Raw genomic sequence first — 24,180 nt, forward strand, 5'->3', positions numbered from 1 at the left:
TTTTATTCTACTGATGAGCTTGTGAAATATTCTCTTTTTTTTCAGCTTTAATGAGTTTATTGGTACATTTCAGGGATACAATAGAGTTACATTCATTGTTGGGATCTTGTACCTCTACATGACAAGTCTTGATTCTCATTTTTTCCCCTTACCTCAGCCCTCCCTTCACCCCCTCCTCCCCTCCCTATCTACAAACACTTTATTTCCATCTTTTCATTATCTCACATTTTTTTCTTTTCCCTTATTACCCTTCCCCTACCCATCCCACCTTCCCTACACCTTTAGCTCCTTTCTTCCCATTTGAAATATTCTTTACTTAATGTTTCACTTTTAATTAAACAGAGGCTTATGAATGTTTATAATTTCCAGATATGATGTTAGCTTTTAAAACCATATTAGTAATCAAAACTAGCTGTGTGTTAAAAGAAAGGGGGGGCTGGGGATTTAGCTCAGTGGTTCTGCTGCCTGCCTCACAAGAGCAAGGACCATTGTTCAATCCCTGATACCATTAAAAAAAAAAAAGAAAAAGAAAAAGAAAAAAAAATAGTTGTGTGTGCTATCAGGGAAGTTACATTTTGGAAGTCAGAAGATTGATTCACAGTATAAGACTACAATAAATTAAAATGGAAATTGTGATAGGTGCTTTAAAGGACAGGAATATGTATCTTAAAATGAACTAGCAAGGGATGTAAGCTTTGGCTGGACAATTTACTGATATATCAACACCTGAATTGCTTTTGTTGTCTTCTTCTCTCATCCCCTCTTTCAGAAGATAGGCATTTGCTTGTTTTCTCTTGCCTCAAAATGGTTTGTATGCAAGGCCAAATCCAGAATACCTCAGAGGCAAGTTCTGTCTGGATTCTTTTCTCTAAAAGCCTGAATTCATTCAGAATTTTTTTGCTGAGGGAAGAACTGTGAGAAGTATGCTGGAGACTAAGAAGCGAACAGTGGTCCATACATAAGATAGACCTCTAGCAGCTGTTTCAGCAGGTAACAGGATCTGTACATGAAGGAACAGGGGGATCCCATCTTGCCTGATTCCCAAGCACAAGCCTGGAATGGAGGGCTGGGAATCTTCTGCCTTCAAGTAAAAATGTGAGCTTGTACAATGAGGTCATCAGAGTGACCACAGCATCCCCATCTCCTTGACAGATGTATCAGAGTTGGGTACCAAGCTAAGTAACAGATTTTTATACCAATTTCCTGAGCCTCATACAACAAATGAAAGAAGGATGTATTATTCTCAATAGCATGGGGAGTAAAGATCTCAAAGTCAAATTTACGAATGACTTAAAGAAAATTAAGTAAAATGACTCACTTTGTACACTCAAGTTCTTGCGGTATGACATACAGTTGCTACAATGGAATTAGGGAAGCTTGGGAAGACTTCTCCTCAGAAAATGACTGTTGTCCTGAGGTTTGAAAGCATCAAGGCAGAGACAAGAGTATGAATCATTTAAGAAGTTATTAGAAGAGGTATAGGGAAATAGTGGTCAAAGTAAACTGAGTCTCCAAAGAACAAAGGAGAGACTATTCAAGAAGCAATATTTGAAGGACTATTGAAGGACTGTGACTAAGAATATCCCATACTTAGTAAAATATATCAAGATAACATATGAATAAAATCAAAGGTTAATTTTTTATATCTAGTTATATCAAATTGCTAAAACACAAAGATAATGGGGAAAAATCGTAAAAACAGTTTAGCAAAATTCCCTATTATTTTGATATATGCTGACATTTTGACTTTAGTAGATGCAATAACACTACAGAAAGGATCAAATGGAAATGAAAGATACAAAAAGCATGGTAAAAAAGATGAGTGGTTCACCATTAGACAACAAGGCCAAAGGGAGAGTCAGTAAGGTTGACAAAAGGGGGGCAGGAATTACGCAAACAGAAGGATAGAAGATTGATAAACCCAGAATAGAACATCTAAGACCTGTCGGGCAATACTAAAGAGTCTATTATTGGAATCCCAGAGAAAAAGGTAAGAGGAGAGAGAGAGAGAGAGAGAGAGAGAGAGAGAGAGAGAGAGAATATAAATGTGGCAGAAGAAATAGCTAAAGAGATAGTAGCCAGGAATCTTTCAAAAGTAATTAAATATATCAAAGTATAGATTCTAGAACTTCAGCGAACTTCAAGCAGAGTAATAATAATGAGGATGATGGTGATGATGATGACACATTCATGCACATCACACTCAAACTGCTGAAAACTGAAGATTAAAAAGAATCTTAAAGGCTACAAACTATCATTATGCTGTCGTGGAAGGAAATGCTACTTGCAAAAAGTAAGCCTCATAGAATAACTACTCATCCATAAACTACAAGTCAGAAAACAGTGAGGCACTATCTTTACAGTACTAAAAGTTGACCAAAAAACAAAGGGGGGGGGTAAAATGCTTTCCTCCTAGAAATAAGAATGTAAGAAAAATTTTTGCTCTTACCGCTCCTATTTAACACCATACTGGAGATCCTAGGCAATCCAGTAAGGCAAGAAAAAGGAATGAAAAACAAAGAACCAAAAAAGGGAATAGATAAACTATTTCAAAAGATATGATTATCTAAGGTATGAAATTCTCATATATTTCTGGTGGGAATGCAACTACTGTAGAAAAAAATTTGATAATTTCTAACACGAACTTGTATAAATATAGTTACCATATGACAAAACAATCTTCTTTCAGAGAAATGAGAAACATGTTCTTACAAAATCCTGTAGTCAAATATTTATAATGGTTTTAGTCATAAACAGCCTTCCTCCCCAAAAACATGACTAGAAGCAATTCAGACGTACTTCAACAGATGAGTAGGAAAAAAAAAATCTGTTTAACGTGCACCATGGAATATATACAGTGAAATATTATTTAGTATTAAAAAAGGAATGAACTACTCATGTCTGTGACAATGTGAAAGAATCTGAAATCTGTGCTGCTTGGTGAAAGAAGCTAAACTCAAAATATCATGATTATATTTATACGGCATTCATGAAAAGACAAAATTATTGGGACAGAAAATAGGACAATGTTCTCCTAAAAGTGGGGGACAGAGAGAGAAAAAGACTAAGTGTGAACATGAAAGAACTATTTGTGTGGTAATGGTGATTCGGGGGGTGGATTGATGACTGTATGTGCTTGTTAAAACTAAAAAAGAATTAAGCCGGACATGGTGGTGCATGCCTGTAATCCCAGCACTCAGGAGGCTGAGGCAGAAGGATCTCTGTGAGTTTGAGACCAGCCTGGTCTACACAGTGAGTTCCAGGGCGGTCTCCACTACATAGTGAGACCCTGTCTCAAACAAACAAACAAAAAAAACCCAAACCAAACCAAACAAAAAAACTAAAAATAATTAATTAAAAGAAAAAGATTTAGTTGGGTGTGGTGACCCACCTCTGGGAGGCTGATGTAGGACTGCAAACTCAAGCCCAACCTGGGCGACTTAGCAAAAAAGGGTTGAAGATGTAGTTCAGTGCAAAAGTCCCAGGTTCAATCACCAGTACCACTCTTTAGAAATAGATAAATGATGAATTTACCATATGTAAATGATATCCATATAAAATATCCAATCACAATAAAATAGGCCCAAACTTCAACAATGATATAAAATATCATACAATATAAAATAGTACAATATTATATTACTAACTATATTTCTGAAGAAGACTGATGTCTTGGGAAATGTACACTAAGGTGTCATTTACATTTTACCTACTTAATTTGTGATTTTGAAAAGGCTGCTAAGGGTAAAGCTTTATTTTGTTGTATTCATTGAGGTAGCTTAAGCACTACCCTAGGTGCCTAGCAACTATTTACTTAAAACAAGAATGACCAACATATATGATTTTTTAAAGCATAACTAAAACTTGAGGACAATGAAAGATAGAAAATAGAGAAGGAAAGGTGCCTCTATAGCATATGTACATCAACAAGGAGATACCTGGTGAACTCCGTATCTATCAAGATAAAAATCAGAAGAAGTACAGAGACACTGCAATTTATGAGGAAGAAATAATAATTCTAAATTTGTATATATTTAGTAATGAGCTTTAGAATATGTAAAGCAAAAACCTATATACAAGCATAAAGAGAAATAAATTCACAAAAGTAAGGTGAGTTTTACAAATTTCTTAGGATTTTCTGTGTAAATATATCCTAGGCACAGAGATAGTTTTTCTTCTTCCTTTGCAATCCTCATGCATTTTTAGTTGTTTTTCTTGTTTTATTGTAGTGGCTAAAACTTTAAGATCAATGTTAAACGGAAATAATGAAAGTGGATATCTTTATTTCTGATCTAAGTGAGAAAACATTCAATATTTTACTCCTAAATATAATATTGGCTATAATAATAATATAATAATAATAATAATATTCATAGATGCCCTTTGCTTATTCAAATGCCCAATACATTTCCCAAATGGTACCCACTAGTAACGAGAGAAATGCCAATGTAGCCTACTAGAAAGGCTTAACAAATCAATAAAAAGAGTGACAATACTAAGTGTAGATGAAGAGTAAGGAGAAATCAAGAAGGCTGAATAAATGGAGAGGTATTCAGTATACATGAACATAATTAAAATGTTACCTGTTGCCAATTTGATTTATAGACTCAGGATGATCTCAATCAAGATTTGAGTACCTTTATTATTTGTTGAAATTGCCAGAATATAAAATTGCCAAGACCTTCTGAAGATGAAATGCCTTCTTTTTCTGGATCTCAAGACTTATAAAATTATAGGGCGAGATTCAGCTCAGTGGTTCTGGTGCCTGCCTTGCAAGCACAAAGACCTGAGTTTGATCCCTGGTCCCCCCCACCAAAAAAGACATAAAATTATAGAACCTAAGGCAGTGTGGTAATAACTGCAGAGCCTCTGAAACTAGTCTTATTTACATGTGGAAATTGACATAGGACAAGGGTTGTTCAGCAAAGACAGGAAAAAGGAACACCTTTCTCATAACTTTGTTCTAGGATAATGAATATAGAAAATATAGAAAAAAATCTAAAAACAGGCTTATAACTTACAAGTTGTGATAGATTTTATATTATTTTATTTTACTATTTTTTGATACTGAGGATCAAATTTGGGATCTTGCACTTTCGAGGCAGGCAACGGCCCTTAATTTTCTTTCTTTTTTTTAAGGTGTGATAAAAATTTAGTGAATATCTAAGTTTTTTTTTTTTGAATGTCTAAGTTTTAGAAAAAAAGGCACATTGCCGTTAATGTTCCTAAAAAGACTACCATGCACTTTGAACACACTCAGCTGATTGTTTTTTGACACTTTCCGAAGCAGTTCTGGAAGCCTTCTTTCCTTAGTGTCATTAGCTGTTCTGTCATGGCTGCCTCAGTGTTCTCAATCAGTTGAAAATGTTTACTTTTCATGATCATTTCAACTTCGGGGAAGGGCCAGAAGTCACTCGGTGCCAGATCTAGTGAATGAAATGGCAGAGGTCACACCATTATATTTCTAGGAGCCTGCCTCATTTCCACTGAATGTCAGCCTTCACATTCACTATACTTTTTATCAAAACTCGTAAGGACTCTTAGGAAAGAGGACTTCCAGAACTGCGTCGGAAAGTGGCAACAACCATGGGATAAGTGTCTTCAAAGTAAGGAGGAGTACTTTGAAGGAAATTAAGCTATCGTGTCTTGCACTGTAAGAATATTTTACTGTATTAAATTTATTATACTAATTTTTAAATGTAAAAATTCATTGTATATTTTTATCACACCTTGTAAACAAACTATAGACAGACCAAGCAAGCAACAATCAAAGTAAATAGCAAAACAAAAGCAAACAAACAAAAAACCCTCTAGGTTGATTGTAAATCTAAAGGTAAAAACAGTATATTAAAACTTCTGGAAGATAATATATAGATATAGCTGAGTATCTTCAAACCTTGAGCTAGGGAGAGACTTAAGGGGACATAAAAAACTGAAATGGATAGAAAGACCCAGTTAACTACATTGAGATAAAATAGCATGAACATGATAACCAATGATAAATGAACTAGATAAGAACATATCGTCATTTCGGGCTTGCCAAGAAAAGCATGGTCACATTGACTTTAAATCTAAATTGAGGAACACTTGACACAATAATTGACCAGTCCTCATCAAAACGGTCAAGTCCATAAAAGGGAAGGAAAGTCTGAGGAGCCATGACAGATGGGAGGGGACTATGGAGACATAAGAACTATGTGGCACCCTGGATTGGATTTGGTGTAGAAAAAAGATTAAGGGGGAAACTTGTTATTTGAGTGGTCTGTTGTTTAGCTAACTAAATTATCTGATTTTGATAATTTTACTGTGGTTATGCAATTAATACTAGAGACTGTTGGGTAAAGGGTATATATGAATTCTCTGCACTAGTTTTGCAATATTACTGTCTATACTATCTGTGTAACTTTACTGTCAAGTCTAAAATTATTTTTTTAAAAGATAAAAAGAATATCTGTTATGGAAAGAAATACCATTAAAAGACTGAAAATCCACAAACAGGAGAAAGTATGCACAACACATTTTAGTTGGAATAAGCTAATATCCAGAACATATCCAGAACTTCTAAAACATCAACACAATTGTCTACTAGTGTAGTCTTTCATGAATCAGTACACAAGATTCAGATTTCAACTGTAATATTTATTTGGAAGAAAACAGCCTCTTACCATCATTGCCATGTTGGCTCCAACAACACAAGCATGTGGTAGAGTTATTTTGATTTTTTGAGAAAAGAAATTATCTTGTTTTACCCTTCAAAGGAAATTCAAGGCCAGATAACCTGATACAGGAATAGAGGGTCATGGAGGAAGCACAATTTGGATAAAACATATAAACAGTGTTCAAAGAGATAAAGATGAAGGACATGCAATGGAAATAGTTTCAGAAATCCTCAAACCCTAGAGTAAGAATTGCACAAGCAGACAAAAGAGAATTAAAATGTACTTCTTGACGTTTTTCTGCAAATCAACATCTTTTTTTGTGATGAAACGACCTTTTACTAAGAAAAATGTTCCAATTTTTTCCTCTACCAACTAATTCTTCTTTTACCATTTATAGGTATATTTGCAGTGGACATAATCTATCATAAAATATGTTAAAATACAAATAAATTGACAATATATTTTAAGAGTAAGTACATTTAGATTTCTTTTAGGCACCCAAATATTAAACTATATATTCCAAATGTAGTTTTTCTTGGGTGGGGGGGTACCAGGGATTGAACTCAGGACCTTGTGCTGGCAAAGCAGATGGCAGAACCATTGAGCTAAATCCCTGGTCCTTCAAATGTAGTTTTGATGAAATGAGTGTAACTTTTCTCCCTAGAGAATTCAAAATGATTTGTACCATGTCATTATAACTTTTGACAACTATAACACAGGATTTGTGCTAGAACCCTTTAAAATACTGATGGCTTTAAACATCTGAGGCATATTTATTAAGAATTACCAATTTGCTATTCTAATAATAGCAAAAATAATAGGGTAATTGATTCATTATTTACTACCTCATGGTACTCTAGAAAGAGCTAATAATGTAGCTTATTGTATACCCAGATAAGAGGAGCTGAGTGAAGTGGTGGGGAGAAAGAACAGAGAACAGAAAAGGAGAGATGGAGGTAAAAGCATCCCATGTGAACAAAATTCATACCAGGAAAAATCATCCATTTGCACCAGGTGGACTGAAAATTTGGCTATGTTTTTCTAGCCCATTAAGACAAACTGAATTTAATGATCCCAGGCATATAAGAAAAACTACCCGATTTCCAAGAGACACAAAATGAGATGAAAATGTAGCATTTCTTTGAGTTCTTAATAAAGAAATAATATATTATGTAACATTGTTTCAGAAAATAATGCAGTGTTTACATAATTTTGTTTCTTACAAGGCAAGGCCAAAACAAAACTTCACAGGAAGCAATACACTTTATCATACATAGTTCTACTGATCTTGGTATTGTTCTAGAGGAAATCTTAAATGTTATATCTTTCAGGCAATCTTTAGTGAACATAGTTTCTCTCAGCTGACATTTTCTTAACTAATCTGTAGCAGTAGTTTAAAGAAGAAAACTAAAGTTTAGCTATTGTGTTATAAAATGCAAAACATTTGTGTTATATGCAGACAAACTAGCAATAGAATAGAATTTTGTGACAGGTGAAGATTGTGACAAATCTAAGTACAGAAAAAACAAACCAGTCTACGCCCTCTGCACAAAAGAGGTCAAGAAAAAATTCTTGGAATGGACCAAGACACAGGGAAATTGAAAGAGTACTGCCGCAATTACAGATGCTGGCTACCTACCGATCTCTATTTCCTTCTTCAATTATCATCAAATGTTTTACTTAGAAAAATGTCAGTATTTACAGTCTTTCATTTAGAATGAATTTCCTAGGCTTTCCTTCGAGATAAACAGCAAGATAGACACGCAAGATCACTGATTTAATTTGAGAAAGGATTAAATATAAAACAATGAATATTCTAGAGGGGACAGATGAAACTGTATCAACTCTTTAAATAGTTAAATATAAAGGCTATTGATTTAAATATCAAGAGGATCCTATACTTAGTGTTTGAAAATTTCATGGGTAGACAATAGAATGCCTCAACTTAACCAAAAAAAAAAAAAAAAAAAATTAGTGATTATAGATTAGAAATGGTAACCAGATGACAATCGAAAAAAACCACTTTTATTGGAGTTATGTAAGCAAACTGAATTGGAATCTATTTCAAGGTTGAACTAAACTGAATCTCCTGTCTCTCCAGGGATTTAAAGGTCACACAAAGTCAATACAAATCCCCATCATTTTCTGTTTTCTGAAACTTCTCTACAAAAAGATCCATTTAAAAAGTGATCTATGAAGCACTAACTAAAGTCACCAGTGTCTTAGACCATTCATATGAAAAAACCAGGCTTTCAATTTATAAAGAAAAAATCTTGTCCAGATGGTTTATAATTAATGTCCACTCAACTCTTCTAAGACTCTGAAGGACAGTTGGCCCTACACATGCAATAAACTATATTCTGTGTTTGGCTGGCAGAACTATGCTGATTTAGTTGAGAGAACTCTTTGAATCTTTAAAAATCACCTCTAGAACATGGTGGAGTGTTATTGTGATCTCAGAGAGCAATTTTGGATGCACTCTATAAGAACAGTTGGACTTTCTTTGTAGAGATGACACAATAATCCATTTTAAAGGTCTGACTGATGTAAATCTTCACCTGGGTCACCTGAGTCTATTTTTACTTAAAATCTTCCAGTATAGATTTATTGTACTTATCTCAAGATAATGAATTTAAATAAACTTTTAAACAATAAAATAATAAAGACTTCTTCTGATTTTATTTTCATATATAAACATGTTAATTTGGCCAGGTTTTTCTCTCTCCCTGTCCTATTTTGGGGAAAACATTATTTGAAGATTTATAGATACATTTTCACATTTGTAAATGGTGGTATTTCTATAACCTAATGGGAGAATTAATTACAATTTTGAAATTTCTTAGTTCTTTCTTCACATAAATGAGATATTTTGGGTAGCTTTACCCACTCTTTTTTTCATTGAATCTTTTTAATTACATCACTTTAAAGACAATAAAATAAGATGCGGTTTTTCTATAAAATGGAATACTATTCAGCCATAAAGAATGAGAAATTAGAGTCATTCATATGAAAATGGATGCATACTGAAGCTGTACTCTTAAATGAAAAATAAGTCACACATGTGTAAATACCAAATAGTTTCTCTGGTGTGAAAAACTAAAAGTGTAAATAAGATCCAAATGGTATAACTGACAATTTGAAATAGGAAGAAAAGGACTAAATGTGTAGGGGAAGTGGGAAGGGTAGGGGAAAAGAAGTAAGGAAAAAGAAAAAATATGAGAAAATGAAAAAATGGAAAAAAGTTTTTGTAAATAGGGAAGGCAGGGGTGGGGGTGAAGGGAGGGCAGAGGTATGGGGAAAAAATGAAAACCAAGACCTGTCATGTAAAAGTACAAAAGCCCAATGATGAATGTAATTTTACTGGGTACTTAAAAAACACCAATAAATTCAATGAGGAAAAAAATAAAGACAATAAAATAGATTGAGAAAATAAAAATTTCTACCATCTAGTGCCAGCACTTCTGTAACTCAAAACAATCAAACTGAAGTGGTAAACAAAGATAAATTTGACCAAAGCAAAGGAAATTGTGAAACATACAGGCTAAATTGAAAGCTATAAAATGAACTAGACAACACACTCCTAATAATATCAGGAATCGAAGAAGGAAAACACACACCCTCTTTAGTTAGTTTGGAGGGAAAGGGATGAAGCTAAACAACATTTACATCTTTACAATTATAACACTCCCCTTTAGGAATAAACAGAGGATTATGAACCCTGAAAGGTTTTCTAACTTGAGGACTATTACAGTCAAGATAGGAAAAGGAAAGAAATCTCTGATCATAAGGACTGTTCACCCTTGTTCTCATTTTCCTGAACTCTTTATGAACATTCCTCTCATAGAGACTTAATAAAGAACAGAGACAAGCAGGGCCTGGAAATACGGCAGTGAAATCCATTTATTGATATAATTAATAATGCTAATAATTATAACAATGATTTTTTTTAAAGACTCAATAAGTAAGATTCTCCTGTGTTGAAAGCGGTTGTGTGTTGCCAGTGCAAGAAGCAATCAAGGACAGACAGAAGGAAACTGATGATTCTTGGGAGCCTATTTTGTTCTGGTCTGTGCTCTAGGCGCTATACCAGCAATCTTCTCAGAAAAAAAAAATTAATGTCTAGAGAATTTAGTTTCAAAGAAGTTAGAAACATTAAACATTTAGTGAACAACAGAGTCAGGAACCCAGCTGAGGCTGTCTGACAGCACACTGTGCCTTTCTTCTTGGCCACGGTGCATTCTGGGATGAGATGGGAGTGTATTTGAATGCTGACTTCTCTGTCAGATCTGTCACCTGTTCATATGAAAATGATATGACCTTCTATTTTAAAATGAGCATTACTTACTTTCTGACTCATAAGCACTGGTGCTTGGCTTAAGGAAGTGGCCCAATTTACAAAGTCAGTCACATCAATTGTCTTGGGTCCTTTGAGAAGCTTTTCCTTCAGTTGCAAGGCATACTGATTGGTTCCTCCTCTTATGAGTGAAATAACATCATCAATGAGCTGATCCCGGTTGATATTTACTGGAAAGAGGAGTTAAAGACAAGCTCTTGTAGTTCTGCGGTCAGTCATTAAGATAATATTTAATAAACATGTATGGAGCTCTTTCAATATAGCCTGGTAAATGTATTGAACTGTAGTTGTAAAATTACTTATAAAAGTAATTCCCCCAGATGTATAGGGGAAATTTTTATTAGTACTCACTTACACACTTCCATTACCTTTCTTTTGTTAAATAAAAAGGCTACACTGATAATTCACAGATAATCATATAAACACACACATGGGAACTTTACATGGCTTTGGATATACTATATATTTTTGTTGCAAACTTACCTTCATAATTGTATTTTGTCTATACAAATTGTATTTTGCTATAAACTATTGCAAAATACTACACAAAAATTAAAGTGCCCAAAACAATTATGTGAAAAGTAAAATTTCTTTCCATCCCAAATTTCTACCCATCTTCCCTCAGTCTCTCTCCAGATTGAAACACTTTTCTAAAGCTTTATGACTCATTGAGATGTCAAATTTTAGGACTGCAAATTCCAAGCTGTTTTTGTTTATCATTCCTCATTTTTATGGATGAGAAATTTGAGATCTTAGAGAAATGTAGTGACTACCGAAGATTATGCACTTATGGGGCAAGAACGGAAATTATGACAAGTTCAGGCTTTTGTCACTTCACCAGTGGCTTCCAGTCATGACCAGAAGTCAGAAGTTGACATGGTTTTAACAACGTCAGGCTTTCCCTTCTCTAGACTCCTCACTGTTAGTTGGTCTTTAAAATGAGTTTCAAGTATGTGTATTTTTAAAATGCCCTCAGGTTGCCAGTCATGGTGGTGCACTCCTGTAAGCCCAGCACTCAGGAGGCTGAGGCAGGAGGATTGCTGTGAGTTCGAGACGAGCCTAGGCTACATAGTGAGTTCCAGGTCAGTCTCACAAAAAACCAAAAAAAAAAAAAAAAAAAAAAAAAAAAAAAAAGAAAAGAAAAGAAACAAAAATGCCCTCAGGTATTTAAGATTAGAGTAAGAGTTGAGAACTCCAGGTCTTCCTCAAGGTTGAAAATCTGGTAAAGGTTGATAACGGAAGATTTATACCAAAGATACTTGTAATTTTACAAAGCTTATGAACTGACTTGAAAGGAAGGAAGGATTAGGAATTGGCAGTTCAGTGGAAACTTGGAATTGGGCAGATGGCGTTGGCCTTCCTTTTATTTATTTATTTATTTTTTGGCTTTGCCCTCGCCTTTGTTAATAGATGCATGTAACACTTTAACAGTCCCACTTGAAACCTGTATTAATATCAAGATATGTTTTCAAGATAAACTTGTCCTTCCACCAATGCCATAATAAATACACAGATCTACAATGAGAAGAGTATAAGTGACATCTCCTAAAGCTGGAACCGCACAGCTTGCTCAGTGGAGACGTTGACAAGTACATATCCATGGGTCACTTGTGTTTTTCACAGTTCAGAAACCACTGCAAAGTTAAAATAGTTCGTCAGGACTTAAAGTGTTTCTAAAGAAAGAGGGTAGAGATTGATGAGGGAGGTTGTGAGAGGGCATCGTTCCTTGGCATCTGTCCCCCACATTTTCAACTTTGTAAGTTAGGGATTATACTTACCCACTTTACCTTCACCCCTTTTCGCACAGTTACTGTAGTTTAATTGTGCTGTAAGATCAGGTTCAGCAGTGATCCCAGTGATGCTCATAGACAAGTCCAGATTATATCCGAGGCATCTCTTTATATCGTGTAATTCAAAACCTGTTTTACATATTTATTTAAAAATTGTTAAATAATATCTGTCAAGAACACAAATGAATTCCAATTTTACTATTTTGTAAAAAATACATATTCATAGATATTATTACAGAACTCAAACACAAGGTTCTATCGTCCCTGTTTTGTCTTTGCATTGAATATAGTAACCTCCGCTATAGATTAAATTTGTTACTTGCTTTAAAAGGACATGGGCTGGCTTAACATGATCATAGTAAAGTCTTTATCTCTAATATTACAGAAGTGGACCGACATACATAAGTAGCAACAGCAAAATAATACAATGACAAGAATAAGCCAGTAACTTTGAGTAATAACTCTCAGTGTGATTTTCTCAATTCTCTAATTAAAAGTCACAGATTGGCAGACTCGATCAAAAAATAAAAGCAGGTGGTATTCTGTATATAAGAAACACATTTAATCCAAAAAAGAAATTCATATACTAAAGATCAAAGGGTGGGAAACAATGTTCTAATCAATGGGAACCCCAAAACAAGAAAATCACCTATCCTATTTTCAGACAAAGTAGACTTCAGGCGAAACTGACAAGAAGAAACAAAAAAGATCATTACTTACTGCCTGATAATAACTCAATGGGAAGAGATAACAATTATAAATATACATGCACTGAATATCAGCACACCCAACTTCATTAAACAAACACTAGAGCCTGGAGTAAAAGATCAGATAAACAACAACACAATTTTAGTGGGACACCTCAATACCACACATTGATCAACAAAGAAACATCAGAGTTGAACAGTACCTTCAAACACACGGATGTCACAGGTATCTAGAGAGTTCCATCAAACAAGAGATTATGCATTCTTATCTCAGCACATGGAATTTCCTTCAAAATAGGCAATAAAATATGCTTAAATAAATAAAAAAGAATCAGAATTACTCCATGCATATTATCAGGTTATAGTGCAATGAAACTAGAAATCAGTGGAAAAGGAAACCACAGAAATTATGGAAACTCAAAGAGATTAAAAAATACTCTCTTAAAGAAATCTGGGAAGAATTTAGACAGTTCCTAGAATCAAATGATAATGCTGGTACAATATACCAGTACATAAGGGCTACAATGAAAATGGTCCTCATAGGGAAGTTCAGAAGACAAAGTGAGCCCAAATAAGAAGCCTAGTGATGCACCTCAAGATCCTATAGAAAAAGTAAAATCCAAATTCACAGCTAGTATAAGGAAGGTTATTACGAAGACCAGAGAAGAAATTAATGAAATAGAGACAAAAATACAAAGAATCAGTCAAGGCGGTTGTGGTGGCGCATGCCTATAATCGCAGCACTTGGGAGGGTGAGGCAGGAGGATCGCTGTGAGTTTGAGACCAGCCTGGGCTACATAGTGAGTTCCAGGTCAGTCTCAACTACATAGTGAGACCCTGTCTCAAAAAAACCAAAAATAAAAAAACAAAACAAAACAAAACAAAGTCAATTGAAGAAATGTTTCTTCAAAAGACTACACAAAAATAGGCAAACCCTTAGCCAATCTTAACAAAAGAAGGCAAGAAAAGACACATATCAATGAAATTAGAAGCAAAACAGGGAAAATCACAATAGATACTGGCAAAATCCAGATTCTTAGTAACTACTTCAAAAACTTGTACTCCAGTCAATTGAAGAATCCAGAAGAAATGATAGATTTCTAGATATATATGAATTACCAAAAGTGAACTAAGAATGTATAAAAATCCCAAGCAATCCCATAATAGGCAATGAAATTGAGGAAGTAAAACAAACAAAAAACTACCAACAAAAACAGCACCAAACCTGATGGATTCACCACTGACTTCTATAAGAACTTCAAGAGGGATCTAATGCCAAAATACCTCAAATTCTTTAATGAATTTGAAAGGGATGGAGTACTACAAAGTCATTCCTGGAAACTAGCATTACCTTGATTCTAAAACGAGACAAGAACTTAACTAAAAAAAAAAAAAAAAAAAAAAAGATAACTATAGGCCAAACTCTTTAATGAATATTGATGAAAAACTCTTCAGCACAATATGGGCAAAGAGTATACATCATATCAATTAAAAAATCACACATCATGACCAACTAGGCTTTATCTCAGGGATTCAAGGGTGGTTCAACATATGCAAATCAATAGCTTGCCAGTTAGCTCAGTTGGTTAGAACATATGCAAATCAATGTATGCACATCACATAAACATAAGCAAGGACAAAAATCACATGATCATCTTAATAAACGTAGAAAAAGTCCTTGAAAAATCCAGGGTCCATTCATGATAAAAAGCCCTGAAGAAGATAAGAATAGATGGACCTTATCTCAATCGGATAAAAGTCACTTATGGCAAATCTCCTGCCAACATCATATTATATGCGCAAAAATGGAAAACTTTTCCTCTAAAATCAGGAACAAAATAGGAATATCCATTTTTACACTCTATTCAATATAGTATTCAAGATATTAGTCAGACAAATCAGGCAAGATAAAGAAATAAAAGAATAAGCACAGGTAAGGAAGAAGTCAAAGTATCCTTATTTGCAGATGACATGATCCTTCACATGAAAGGTCCAAAAAAATTCCACCAAAAGACTCCTAGACTAATAAACCAATTCAGCAAGGCAGCAGGATTCAAAATCAGCAAACAAAACCAACAGCATTCCTGCGCCTCAGTAAAGAACCCACTGAGAAAGAAATTAGGAAAATAATATCATTCACAATATCTTTAAGAAGAGTCTCAATTGCTCCACAAATCAACAAATGTAATTTTATTAAATTAAAAATCATCTGTGCAGAAAAGGAAACCACAGACAGAGTGAAAAGACAATCTACACAACTGGAAAAATATTTGCCAGCTGTACCCTAGAGAGAGGGATAATGTCTAGAATATATAAGAATCTCAAAAAATTAGACCCCCCCAAAATGAGAAGCTAAAATAGACTCTTCTTAGAAGATGAAGCACAAATGGCCAGTGAGTACATGAAAAAATGTTCAATATCTCTGGGCATTAGAGAAATTCACATTAAATAAACACTAAGATTTCATTTTATTCAAGAAATACTGGCCATCATCAAGAAATCAAACAGGAATGAATGGATTTAGCTCAGTGGTGCCACTGTCTGCCTTGTAAGCCCAAGGTCCTGAGTTTGATCCCTGGTACAACAACAACAACAAAAACAACAACAAAACAAATGGTGAGACTACAGGGAAAAATGAACCTTTTACATTGTTAGTGGGAATGTAAGCTAGTACAGCCAACTTTGGAAATCAGTATGGAGATTCATCGAAAACTAAAAACAGAAATTCCAATTGAGGCAACTATTTCCCTTCTAGGTCTCATCCTGAGAGAATTAAAGCACAGAATTCTAGTATTCCAATCTTATCCCTATGAAGCATGAGGATTCAAACAAGAACAAATGGTGGCAAGGCTCCTGAAAAAATGAAGAGGATGAGGGTGAAAAATAAGTTTCTCCAAAGGGCTTTGATCCCCTGCCTCAGCTCTTCCATATCCAGACATCCCAACTGAGGTTGAGGACATGGCTTACTTCTCAGGGATTGGCACTGCATGGTTCCTTCTTCTTCAAAGGAACTCATACAGACCCAAAGATCCTTCCTTGTTCATTAAGGTCAGAAGTAAGTATTGTAGATTTAAGTGGTTAGCTAGGAGGTGTTCAGAATTAAAGTTCTCAGCATATGAAGCTTTTAGATCAAAGCAACTCCTGGAATGGAGGGGTCTTTGTGTCTTGATCATCCTTCTTAAGCATTTGTCTTCAAGTTGCTGAAGACAGTTTTCTTGTGCTCTTCCATGTATGACATCTCTGTTAAAATAGACTATCAAGTGAGGGTCATAGAGCCCTCACTCTTACTATGTTTTGGATGTGGCCCTGAGCAGCAGTAGAAATCAAACAATTTCATATCCCACTACTCCTGGGAAGGCTTCTAACTCCCTTGACCAGACAGAGGTATCACAGTGGTTGGCTCAGATTTTTCTCATGTTTTTCATCCATCAGTGTTTACTCACTATGGGGAGTGTCAGGCTGTGAGATCACATTCACACGCCACTCATCACTTGACACTTGACATTTAACCCATCAGTTGACACATTGCCCGGTAGGAATGATGAAGTGGCTTTGAGCAACACTTTCATCCCTAAGAGACACCGAGTAATTGCAATGTGGAGAGGAGAAATGCTGTTATCTATTGCGTCCTTGAGGATTATCATAACCAGACATAATCACTCACAAAATAAATGATAAAACTTACTAACATGACCACTTTGCATCCACTTGTTCTGTTTTGTTTGTTGAGGTGGCAGAACTTTGCTATGTTATCCATGTTGACCTCAAACTCCTGGTGACAAGTGAGTCAAGTGGTTGGTGCAAACCAGCATGACTAGATGATCTACTTTATTCTTAAAGGCTCAGATAACACTGTAGGACAAGGTAGTGACAGTATAGGACAGAGACCTCTCCAGTTCTCACACACACATTGATGGTCAGCAACAGCCCTATTCTCCATGATTCAAGTGTAGCAAGAAACCTCGCCAATGTGGACCCCATTCAATCTCCACTATATGATGGAAAAATTAACATTGAAGTAAAATTAATATTCCAACCTTGCTTTACAATGTTAGACTTATGTAACATTCCCTTTTCCCTCCCTTCTAAAAGAAAATCTAGAATTTTAGAATTTTCTTTAATAGTGAATAATATTTTAGAAGATAATCATGATACATATGTCAAATCAGTCTATACTGATTAAGAAATAGGTTATGCAAATTATGTTTATTATACCTTCTTCACCTTTTAAATTATATTTCACTGTAAGCAGCACCTTATATAATATATATTATAATACAATACGGCACATCCATCAGTAACACCACCGAATAGTATAGGAGCAAGTCAGCTTAGTAGACATAAAAATCAGTCTGCTCTCTGATAGGATTGTAGGCACCAAAGGGAAGAAGAGAGTTCTCTTAAACGATCAGATGCTACTGGCCCTTTACTCTAAAGACTTTAACTATTCAAAGAGATTACAGGAATACTGTTTAGTTAAAACAGCTTTTGGAGTTAGAATTCTTTTTGTAGACATACCATACTTTTTCATGGCAGCTTTATCCAAAACATATATTAGTTCATACAGTCCTCCTAGGGACCCAGAACTACTGAAGTGGGTTCCATACATTTCCAAAAATGCAAAATATTCTCCCTTTTCATAAGTAGCTGGCAGAGCTCTTATATCCTCCAAGAATGTTGTTGTCAGCATGACGTCCCGGGTTCTCATCACAAATCTGCCCAGCTGAATTTCTCCTTTCACACGCAGAAAAATTTTTTCCTTTGTTGTAGAGCAGGTGAAGAAGAGAAATGAGTTTTAGCAATATTATTTTAAACAAAACATAAAATCTAAAGTACTCACAGTAATAATATTTTAGTAGTGATCATGGGATACTACTTTATTCCACTTTGGAGGATGAACTTAAATATGCTCAGTATGAACTGCTGACAAGGATGTGCACCAACTGGACCTCTCAAACAGAAAGTTTTACACTGGTCGGAGTGTAAAATAATACAGCCACTTTGAAGACCTGTCCAGCAGTTTCTCAAACAGTTAAACATACATCGATTCTTTGACCAGCAATTCTACTCTTATTCACTTAAAAATAATAGTACCAATAAACTCAATAAAAAAGAAAAAAAAAAGAGAAAAATAGGAACATGTCCACAGAAGACCTGCGTGAGAATGTCATAGCAGCATTTGTTGGAATAGTGTAAAATTGGGAACAGCACAAATGCTCATCAACAGGTGAGCTGATCAGCAAATTGAGGTCCGTTCACAATTGAAAAGAACAAACTACCGAGAACAAACTACAGATACATGCAACAACATAGATACATCTCAAATATATTGTGCTGAGTGAAAGAAGTTGTACATGGGAAATGTGTACTATCTAATTCCATTTAATGAAGTTCTCAAACAGGAAAAAACAGATATAGTCAGAGAAATCTGGTCAGTGGCTGCCTATCAGTTGGTAGCTAATTGACTGTGAAAAGCATGATAGAATTTTCTTGGGTTGGAGATAAATAATCTGAATCTTCTTTTTCACTACAAAGGTGTATATGATAAATCAAAACATTTAAAATCTTTTCATTTTATTATGTGGAAATTTTAGCTCACCCAGATGATTTCTTAAATATTAACGATGGAAGAATATATTATATATAAGGTCAAATCTCCTTATTCTAAGGATGAAAAAAACTCTGACCCTAACACATCAAGTTATTTGTCCCAAATCATACAAATATTTTAGGGCACAAACTTTACTACAAGTTTAGGTCTGTGATCTCCCCATTGCTTCTGCTATACCCTTGAGATCTTTAATGAGAAAGATCAGACAGAGAGTATTTTAAAACATGAATCTCAAGCCAATTTAACCCCGCAGCTAAATGTTCCCAGGGCCAGGGTGATGGCATGGGTGTCCAAAAGAAAACTGTGACAGTGAACCATTTGAGCCCATGTATCAGCCCGGTCCAAGGAAAACTAGACTACAACTGACACCCATGTTTGTGAAGATTGATCTTTTGGGCTTCTCTTGCTATCTCCATGGTTAATATATGGTGATTTGATCTCTTTCTAAAAGCTACATCTTAGCGTATGTGGACATCACACCAAACTTTGTGTGTCCTGGGAGCACATCGTTCACACAATTTAAATTTAGGTACTAGTGGTGAATCAGCCTCTAACAAGAATCTTATAGGAATTTACTCCATCTATTACAAGGTAAATGAGCTCTCTATCTTCTGACTTACCTAATAATCCTCAGTGGAATTGCAAAAATCCAGAAAGTGTATTTTGATTCATTTTTATTGTTGTGAAAACAAGTAAGTGTATTTTGGAATTTGGAGCTGGACTGACGTGTATTGTTCTTCAGTTCCATTTATTTCAATGGTAGGTCTTAGAGCATTTCCATCCAAATACACTATTTCTTCCATCTTGATATAATGAAAAGCATTCTCTTGTCTTCACTAGTTTGACTATTTGCAACTCATATTCTTGTCCTTGTTAAAAGCATAATTCCTTAAAAAAATTTTCTATACTTCCAATTCCTCTCTTAACAGTTTCTCTTAAATCTAATTCAATAATGCTGTTGTCCTCACTAAGAAAACACTCTTGTTAAGGTCACCAATGACCTTCATAATCCTGAGACCAGTAATTACCATCCTTCTCTTTGACATATTAGCATATTTAGCGCAGTTCATCTTTCCCCTCTCCTAAATAGAGTTCCTTTTCTTGCCTTGTAGGACAATGCTTCTCAAACTATAAAATGTGGACAAGTCAGCTAGAGATAACCTCATAATGATGCAATTTTGACTTAAATCTGTGTTAGAACCTGAGGTTATAGATTCTCAGTGGTGTAGATATTGCTGATCCTTGGACCACATTGTAGCAAGACTTTAGGGCACTGTGCTGGTCACTTTCTTTGCTGATTCCTCCTCTCTCTCTCTCTCTTTTTTTTTTGGTACCAGGGATTGAACTTGGGACTTTGAGCTTGTGTTAGGCAGTGGCACAACTCAGCAAAATCCCCAGCCCTGTAATCTAACTTTTGATGGCCTCACCAAACCCCTAGACTTTAAGCACCAAGTATATGTCAACAACTCTCACATTTACAGCCCAAACCCAAATCTCTTTCCCAAACTCCAGGATCATACTTTCCTATTTGGCATCATTAACTGAATACCTAGTAGACATTTCACACCTAAATTCACTTCTGGTCTTCCTCTCTAAATCTACTCACCAGATTTTCTCCATCAGTAATTCCATCCTCTTAGTTGCTAAGCTTCAAACCTAGAGTCCTGTTTGACTCTGTAACTGTTGTGTCTTAACGACCACTATCTCCTACTGGGTTCCTACAGCAGCTTTTAATAAGCCTCCTCATCTTTTCTCTTGGCACCCATATCCCATCATAATCATTTCATCATATGACCATCATATCATTTCATATGACCATCATAATCATTTTAAACATAAATCCGAATATTCATGATCAGATTGAAATCCTCCAGTGACCTCACATGTCACTCAGAGAACAAGTCTGCCTGCACAATGGGCTTTTAGGTTCTTTGTGACCTGATTCAGGTACCCTCTCAAATCTTTTCTCCTACCAACTCAATCTGAGCTATCATATCTGTATTTTTCTAGCTCACATAACAGTTCCTTCTTTCAGAACATCATTCTAAATCTAACTGCTTAGTCATTTCCTTGCTTTTGAATTTTTGCTCAGATCTCATCTGTCAGGCACCTCTCAGGCATTCCTGATTTCTCCAATGTACTTCTTCTTTTCCTTTTTCTGTACCACTAATCACTTTCTTTCCTTTTCTTTTTATTGAATTTATTAGTACATTCTAGGTATACAGTACAGTTACATTCATTATCGGGATCTTGTACCTTTACATGACAAGTCTTGGTTCTCATTTTTTCCCCTTGTCCCTGCCTTCCCTATCACTTTTTAAATACTATTTAGATTCCCTTTTTCTTAATATATTTATCCTTTTGGGTTGTGTCCTTTGGGCTTTTAGCTGCATGAGGACAAGAATCATCAGCTTGAGTCGCAAAAGTATTCTAAGTACCTAGGATGGTGTCTGGCCACATAACTAAGTATACAGCTAAATATTTATTGAATGATTTAAAAGATTTCCAACTGAACACTTTGGGTGGATGACAGTGTTTATACTCATATAAGGCAATTACATAATAATCATTATTCTGAGGCATTGCTATGAATTCTCAATCCCTCAGTATAATTCTTCACTGTAGTCGTGATTAGTGTATAAACTGAATGGCCACTTGAAAAGTATGCTCTGAATTCTTCGCACACAGCCCTCACTCAGTACTGCCATTTGACTCTCTACCATCCAAGTTACCATCAGTATCCTCCCTAGTTATGTTATCCTTTCTGGTGTCTTAGCTACCTACTTGAGGATTTGATGTTACCTTGTTTGCTTTCATCTTTTATATGATCTTTATCTACTCTAAATATCTAAAAGAGTGGGTTTGCTTAGCTTGAAATATATCACATCTGGATCTTTATGTCAAGTGTTTGAAAGTCTTACCTTCTTTGAAGAGTATGACAATAATTTTTGATAAGTTTCATTTTTGGAATATGAAAATCGAAAAGTATTTGGGGCCTTCTGTTGTTCTGTATTGTTTGTTGTCTGAGAAGTTTTGTCCTTTTTTCTTGTATCTACTTCAGTGGGTGTAAATTTTAGAGCTAAGTTAAAACTTGATGTTTGTTCTTGGGTGATACCTTTGAAGGCTTGAATCTGTTCTTCGTAATATTCTGTTCTGAGGTTTTTATCAGCTTTGGTCTAAAAGAGTGGAACAAAGTGTTGTTAAAAACAAATAAAAATCAAATTATTATCTGAAAGGAAGTACAGAAAAGAAATTAAGAAGGAAGATGCTACAGGCTGTTGGAGCTCAGCAGCGGGTTCTGTAACTTTGAGGACACTGTGCAATAACTCTGTGCTTCGTCTGACTTGTGTTCTGAAAAATAGGCGTACTCATCATTCTCCACCCAAAGGTCACTATGAGGATTCAACAAGGCAATGGTCATGAAGGATTTAGAATATAGCAAGCTTTCAAGAGTTAACATATTAACAATCAAGAAGCAAGTTGCTAAATAGGAAAGTGTACACTTCCCATTTGTATGAAACAAAGAAAGCAAAAAAAGAGCAAAGCTAACTCTGAAGGCTTATGGGCCATGTAATATTTAAACTATTTTACACATGTAAATGACCTTCAGTATAAAGGCAAGGAGTTAAGCCTTGTTCAAACATTGTTCTTCTAACCTGTATACACTTTTATTGGTCAAAAAAATGCTTGTATAAGCATTAAAAATTACTAGAAATGTAAGCAAAATACCACAGTGCTTGCCTTGAGAGGGGAAAATATGTGGGAATCAAAAGAGCAGCAGACTTACTTTTCCTTGCATAATATCTTTTTTTCACTTGAAGTTTTACAAAAAGATTTAAACCATATACAATTTTCATAATGACCTAAATAACCCAGTTGAAAATTAAAAGCTTTTAATTAAAGCTTGACTACAACTTGACTACAAACAGGCATCAGTGTGCTACGGCTCGCTTAGATGTGGTTTGAGTTTGTCTCCCAAATTTTCTATGTTGGCAGTTATGTGGTAGAAACTTAATCTGACTCCATTAGGGTGTTTGGCTATTGGATGGGGTGTGTGGGTGGGAGGAGATTGGGTTAGATAAGGTCATTAAGGTAGAGCCCAGGGCCTCCAGGGCAATGAACATGAACCTCTTTTCTTTTTAGTTCACCCATTCTGTGGTACTGTTTTATTGGCAACAGAAAATGGACCAATACACAATGAGTAGGTTGTTAGTATCCATGTAACTCTTGTCTATTAATGGAGAAGGGACCCCGTCTCTTCAGTCAGTGGCGTAGATTGCTTTCAAGAGCAGGGTCTGGGTGGTTTTTATGCACGGGGAACATAATTGCCAATGGAATGTATATAGGCCTTAAATCTTATGACTTTCTAATTAAATGTCCAAAATAATAAGGAAGAACAACGAGCCATCGCTGCTTCTCTCCTTAGAATCCTCCCACCCTCCTACGGACTCAACGATACAATTCATACCAGTCTCACGCCAAGTTCCTCTCTCCCCAACTGTGCATCAGGCTTGAAGCCAACTTTCAGTCTTCTACAACCCATGCTTCTTCTTATCACAGGGCAATTTTCTTCTGCTTTTACTTTCTGGAATGTCCTGTTACTCTCTTCCCTCAGTTACTCCATAACACAAACATTGTGTGTACTCACACATGCAAGAGAAAACATACTTGACCTTGCTAATTCCTATTTCTATTTCGACCTAGTTTAAATACCACTTCTTTAGGGAGGCCTCTCTTAGTTTTATATATATGGCTAAAATATAATATAGGTTGCCAAAATACAATATATATATATTGCTAAAAGCTTGTGTGGGTTTTTAAAATAAAAAGAAAACTACTTTTCTTAAAAATTCCTTATCAAATAAACATTTAGATAGCAAACTCCAAAAACTCAGGGACCATATTCGTCTTATCAGTTCATTACTATTGTCTTACCACTTAGTAAAATGTCTAACACATAGGAGATACTAAATGAAAACATATTACATTTAATATGCAGAGCCTACAACAGCTAGTAGTAGTAACTAATATTAATTTTTTTTTTTTTTTTTTTTTTTTT

General features: G+C 35.2%; 1 protein-coding gene across 3 annotated transcripts in view; it reads right to left on the reverse strand.

Moving 5' to 3' along the window:
* Nucleotides 1–24,180, reverse strand: part of C9 (complement C9) — a 64,556-nt gene that overhangs the window by 2,636 nt on the left and 37,740 nt on the right. For all 3 annotated transcript variants that reach the window (XM_010607763.2, XM_010607764.3, XM_010607762.3), the window contains 4 exons: nucleotides 22,043–22,297; nucleotides 18,029–18,269; nucleotides 12,792–12,932; nucleotides 11,005–11,183 (listed from right to left, as the gene is read on the reverse strand). In XM_010607763.2, coding sequence (XP_010606065.1) covers nucleotides 11,005–11,183; nucleotides 12,792–12,932; nucleotides 18,029–18,269; nucleotides 22,043–22,297 — 816 coding nt within the window. The remainder of the gene's footprint in view (nucleotides 1–11,004; nucleotides 11,184–12,791; nucleotides 12,933–18,028; nucleotides 18,270–22,042; nucleotides 22,298–24,180) is intronic.

This window comes from Fukomys damarensis, unplaced genomic scaffold (genome assembly GCF_012274545.1).
Source record: "Fukomys damarensis isolate Sample0158 unplaced genomic scaffold, DMR_v1.0_HiC HiC_scaffold_1, whole genome shotgun sequence".
NCBI classification, from domain to species: domain Eukaryota; kingdom Metazoa; phylum Chordata; class Mammalia; order Rodentia; family Bathyergidae; genus Fukomys; species Fukomys damarensis.